The 5,151-nt window shown below is 54.7% G+C and overlaps 1 protein-coding gene across 1 annotated transcript; it reads right to left on the bottom strand.

Moving 5' to 3' along the window:
* Positions 1–2,773: 2,773 nt before the first annotated feature.
* LOC130026355 (malate dehydrogenase, cytoplasmic-like) lies at positions 2,774–3,862 on the bottom strand. Its single transcript, XM_056117125.1, has one exon. It carries the CDS (start codon positions 3,860–3,862, stop codon positions 2,774–2,776), a length of 1,089 nt encoding a protein of 362 aa, XP_055973100.1.
* Between the last annotated feature and the right edge of the window lie 1,289 nt (positions 3,863–5,151).

Raw genomic sequence — 5,151 nt, 5'->3', positions numbered from 1 at the left:
AGCAGCAGAAGGGGCAGTGAGCTGGACCCTGGGGTCCGGCCTTCTCTAGGCTGCTGGAGGCCACGCCCACAGGGCTGGCCAAGGCTCATGGGCTGGAGCTGATTGGGCAGCGCCCAGGGTGGGTCCTGCTACCTGAGCCCTGAGCACTTGTTGTTGGGGGGCAGAGGGCAGTGCTGCGGTTTCCGGTGTCCCGGGGCACCAGAGAAGGCGTTGCCTCTGCAGCTCGTCCAGGTTCTTTCTGCATGTGCGTTGCATGTTGCGTGTGTCAGCAGATGCGTCCGCGGAGCTGCTGTTCCCGCACCTTTACTCTTGCTCTTCTCTCTCAGTTGTAGGCACCAGCTCAGTAGGGCCAGTTGGGGTCCGGCTGTCTCTAAAAGTCCCTGGGGCACACTGCACCAGGCCAGGCTCCAGCTGCGGGCAGCAGACATCTGGTGTCCCGCCCCCACGCCTGTTGCTCTCCAGGATCCCCATGCCCTGGGCCAGCCTCCCCTCTCATGCCTGTTGGTTGGCCTGAGGGGTCCTGGTGCTCCATACATTCCCCCCATGCGATGATGAGTCAGCAGGCAGCACTGCTGTCCTCCATCCGGACAGAATCTGGGATGTGCTCCCGATCCAGGCTCTCAAGATGTTGATCTGGAGTCTTCTCCCGACCTCCGTTCCCGCCCCTCTCTCTTCTGGTTCCGCATCAGAGTTTTTAATCACAGCAAGGGAACTTCCTGTTCCCGCATAGCAGAGAAATATTAACATGGAACTTTAATCAACGTCTTCTCCACAACATTTTCTAGTAGAAGACATCTAAACCCACATCAATTTATGCCTAGAAATGATCTTCTTCTAGAAACCGCGGCCGCCTTTCCCAGTGTCTGCTTTTGGGGTGTCCTCATCCACCGTGAGCCTTTACCACCTGGACCTTAAACTGTTCTTCTGTGTCGGTGCTAAGCCAATGGTGTCCAATGGAAGGGTGGTTTCAATGCAGCTCATTCTATAGTTATTTATTTATTTATTTATTTTAACCAAGGAGGTATTCACAGGATTCGCAGAACATTGGGAAATGATATGTATCATTGAGGTTCTAAATAGTAACTCCTCTGGAGCATAATTATTGACAACTTGCAAATAAAAACTTTGTTTTGAGAGGAGCCTGTATGGACTTTTATGCATTGTCAACATTTTAGTGGTGTGTGTGTTAATGTTGTTGGAAATTTGGTTTGTAGTTTTGCTTTTTGCTTTTTTATTTTTTGTGGCATTGGTTGTAGCTTCTGTGTTTGTTGTTCTTTTTTGCTTTAAGGGGGATCAAACCCAGGTCCCCATCTGCAAGTTTTGTGGGTTCCCGCTGAACCACATACACCCTGTGAGCATGTGCATATGTAAACTTCATCCGTGTCCCACATAGTGGGAGGTCCACACCCTGACCTGGGGCAATGTAATACTCTGCTGAAATGGTCCCAGTACTGGTCTTTTCTGGGCTGCTGGAGACCATACCCAGAGAACTGGGCAGGGGTGACAGAATGAAGCTGGGCCTGGCTGCATCAGGGATGCACGGGGACCCTTAGCCTTTGTGTGATTAAAGTAGATAGATTTCAGGAGAGTTTTGAATAATTTGTTTCTGCAAAGGGCTTGGGAAGCCAATTTAGTATGGAAACCTCTGCTTTAATAGAGAAATGAGTCATCACAGAGGCAAAAAGCCTTGGAATAGGGAAATCAATGGGAACATAGAAGATAGCAAAGTCTCTGAACAATTGCAGGTCCCTGGAAACAGCGGTGAAATTGTGAAGCAGGAAAGAAATGATGGGGAGATTCTTCCTGTGAATCTTCAGTCAAATACACAGGAAATCGAGGTGTTTCCCAGCAAGTGTTTCTTTGGACTCATCTCTCCTTGGCCTCTAGGGGACCATTTCTTCCTATGTCTACAAAGGTCCTAAATAATTAAAGACCAGAAAACAATTCAATACCCAGGAAACTTCTTTGAGCTCAACTGGGTCACTGGGCAAGACCCTATGACCCAGAAAATATAGAAAACAGGTGGAGGGGTCGTTTTGAAGGCAAGAGTGAACATGCTGGAGCGCGAGAATCAGTCCAGGTCCCATTGAAGCCCCCCTCCCACCCCCATTCCACACACAGCCTGCTGTGACCTCTGCCTCATCCATAAGTGTTCACATACATGTGTTTCTATGACCAGTATTCCCATTGTCGGTCCTCTGATGGCTTGGTCTCCACAGAGGGTCGAAAGAGCTCGTGGGACGCAGAGTGTTCTCATGAACAAAGAGTGGGGACTGGGAGCTACTCATGAGACCCACTGATCTGAAACCCCCTGGATCACAGGATCAGAACCCGGGGACACAGACCGCAGCTTCAGGAGAGCAGATACTGCACCAACTTGCACTCCCAGGCTCCCACGGGTAATACAGAGGGTCTGCACCAACAGAAGCTCTGTTCTCCCATGGGCATCGGCTTCCTGTGGCCGTGAGGGCTGATGGGTAGCTAGGACTTAGGCCCCATCCCTCCCAGCTGCCTTCTGCATCCTGAGTGACACTGAGTGTGGTGCCAGGACCTTCAGCACCAGTACATCACGCGGATCCAACATCCAGGATTTTGACCATGCCGTTGGTTTCAAGGACTCAGTCCCGTCTTCCATCTCTCCCGTCAGCCCCTGTCACAGAGACTCGAGCATGACACCGTTCTTCCTTTTGATCAAAAGCACGTTTTATTTGGAATTAGAAGCTCACAATCTTTGATGCGTGTTCCTGTCCACATGTCATATCCATCTGCATTATCAGGATTTGGAAGTTGGGGCGGAGAGGAGCCTGGATTCTTCAGCTTTGGGGACTTCCTTGTCATCACTGAGCTGAGCGATTTTCCGGTCAGAGAAAAGCAGGTCCAAAGCAATTTCCTTTTCCTGGATCAGTTCCTTGGCAGCCTGCTCCATCTTGGCATAGGAGAAATCACTGATGGGGAGCCCGGGCACCACCTTCCAGGTCTTCTCCTGCACCGTCACAGGGAACGAGTAGAACAGATCATCGGGGAGCCCGTAGGGGTTGCCATGGGAACTCACACCCATGGACACAAACTCTCCCCCCAGGGTGCCTTGCCAGAGGTCTCTGACATGGTCACAGATGGCTTTGGCGGTGGCCATGGCCCTGGGCGTTTGGGAACACACGGCGCCCGTGGGCAAGCATGGCTGTATGCTGTGGACGAAGTCCTCCTGGAGCCAGTTGTCATCCTGCAGAGTCTCACGCACGCTTGCCTGCCGGTCGCGCACCCTCACCGTGGCCTGGGAGGCATCGGGGAACAGCACAGAGGAGTGATTGCCCCAGATGATGACATTCTTCACGTCAGGCACCGGCACCCCGAGCTGGCACGCGAGCAGCACCTGGGCCTGGTGCTGGTCCAGACGCGTCAGGCAGGTGAAGTTCTGCCTAGGGATGGACGGCGCCCACTTGGAGGCCACCAGGCATTTGGTATGGGTGGGGTTGCCTACCACGATCACCCGGACGGACCTCTTGGCAAACTTATCCAAGGCCTTGCCGTGGCCCTGGTAGATTTTCACGTTGGCCCGGAGGAGGTCCTTTATGCTCAGGGTCTCCTTCCTGTTCATGGAGCTCAGCAGGATGGCCACGTCCAGGTCTCTGTAGGCCAGTTCCTCGGCGTCTGTGGCCAGTACATCCCTCAGGAGGGGCAGGGCACACGCTTGCAGGTCTGAGGCGAGGCCCTGCAGGACCCCCATCATGGGAGGCACGTCCAGCAACCCCAGCACGATGGGCTGCTCTTTGCCAAAGACAGTCCCTGTGGCGAGGCTGTAAAGCAGGAAATGGGCGACATTCCCCGCAGCCCCGCTCACCAGCACTCGGATGGGCTCGGCCATGAGGACCCCGGCGCAGATGAAGGCTGCCCTGCACAGAGAAAGAATAAGCGCCCAGAGTTTGTTTGCGTCCACGGCGGCACGAATCCGAGGATGCTGTTCTAGGCTGAGCCCGCCAGGCAGGCACCCAACCAAATGTGGAGGGATGACAGCCTTGCAAAGCAAGACACATGCAGAAATAACCATGTCCCAGAAGGACTGTGAGCCCCTGCAGACCCGCCTCCAGCCCTGCCCCCTCCAGCATCACACGGTGGCTTCAGATGCTCCAAGTTCTGTACCAGGTATCACTCTAGACTCTCAAAGGTCGCCAAGGTGGCTCTGGAATTCCCAGAGCCCTCTCAGTGGTGCCCCGTAGGACCTGAGCAACTCCACAAATCCCCTTTGAACTGCTCCCGTTAGACTGAGAAGTCCTGAGTGGGGTCCGAGGCTCAAGAGCACCACATCCCTCCCGCAAATCTGGGAATTAAATCCTGTGAACCCCCCCGGGGGGGCTTTTTTTTGTTTGGGGAAATGGTTTTTGGGGGAGGGGGGAGTGAAGCCACACTCAGCAGTGCTCAGGGCTTACTCCTGACTCTGCACTCACGGATCACTAATGGCAGGCTCAAAGGACCGTGTAGAGTGCCAGGGATAGAACCCAGGTCGACTGCATGCAAGGCAAGCACCCTATCCACTGTACTATCACTCCGGCCCCCAAACCGTGTGACACCCTCGGAGGAAAGTGTTCATTTCTGCCTGAGCTAAATCCCTGCTTTGGAGAGGGGGAGGGGGGCTGAGCAGAGTTTTGAAATAGCCCCTTCCAAGGTTCCCTGTGACCAGCACGCAGCGGGGTGAGGGGACCAGCTCCAGAACCTAAAGTCCTCAGGAGCCGGACCCTAAAGTCCTCAGGCCCCCACAATGGGTGCCGCCCTTCTGGGCACCTCAGAGATTTCTACTCCCAGGAGACCAGGCTCACAGATCCCCAGGGCCACTCAGCACCTGCCCATCCGTGCTGCAGGCCTTCTCGGGGCATCAAGACGCCACCCCAGGCTCAGACCACTCCAGGTGTCTCAGAACAGCCTGCCCAGGCCTGGCCTTGCAGAGGGGGCCACTCCCAAGCAGGACATGCTGGGCTGTCTCTGGACGTGGACCAAGGTCCTCTGTGCTCTGTGCCTGCCCTCATGAATTTCCTGTGACCCGGAACCGCCCACAGAGGCTTTTGCACATGCGCACCCCTCCCCACACTCAGCGTTTCCCTCCCACCTCTGGAAGTCTCTGGAAGACCTCCCCTGGTCAGGTTCCAAGTGCAGGGATCA

The sequence above is a fragment of the Sorex fumeus genome, unplaced genomic scaffold (assembly GCF_029834395.1).
Source record: "Sorex fumeus unplaced genomic scaffold, SorFum_2.1 ptg000034l, whole genome shotgun sequence".
NCBI lineage: Eukaryota > Metazoa > Chordata > Mammalia > Eulipotyphla > Soricidae > Sorex > Sorex fumeus.
This window is presented reverse-complemented; position numbering and strand designations above follow the sequence as displayed.

Coding starts and splice junctions, on each gene's coding strand:
- LOC130026355 (XM_056117125.1), bottom strand. CDS start 3,862: ATGGCCGAGCCCATCCGAGTGCTGGTGAGCGGGGCTGCGGGGAATGTC.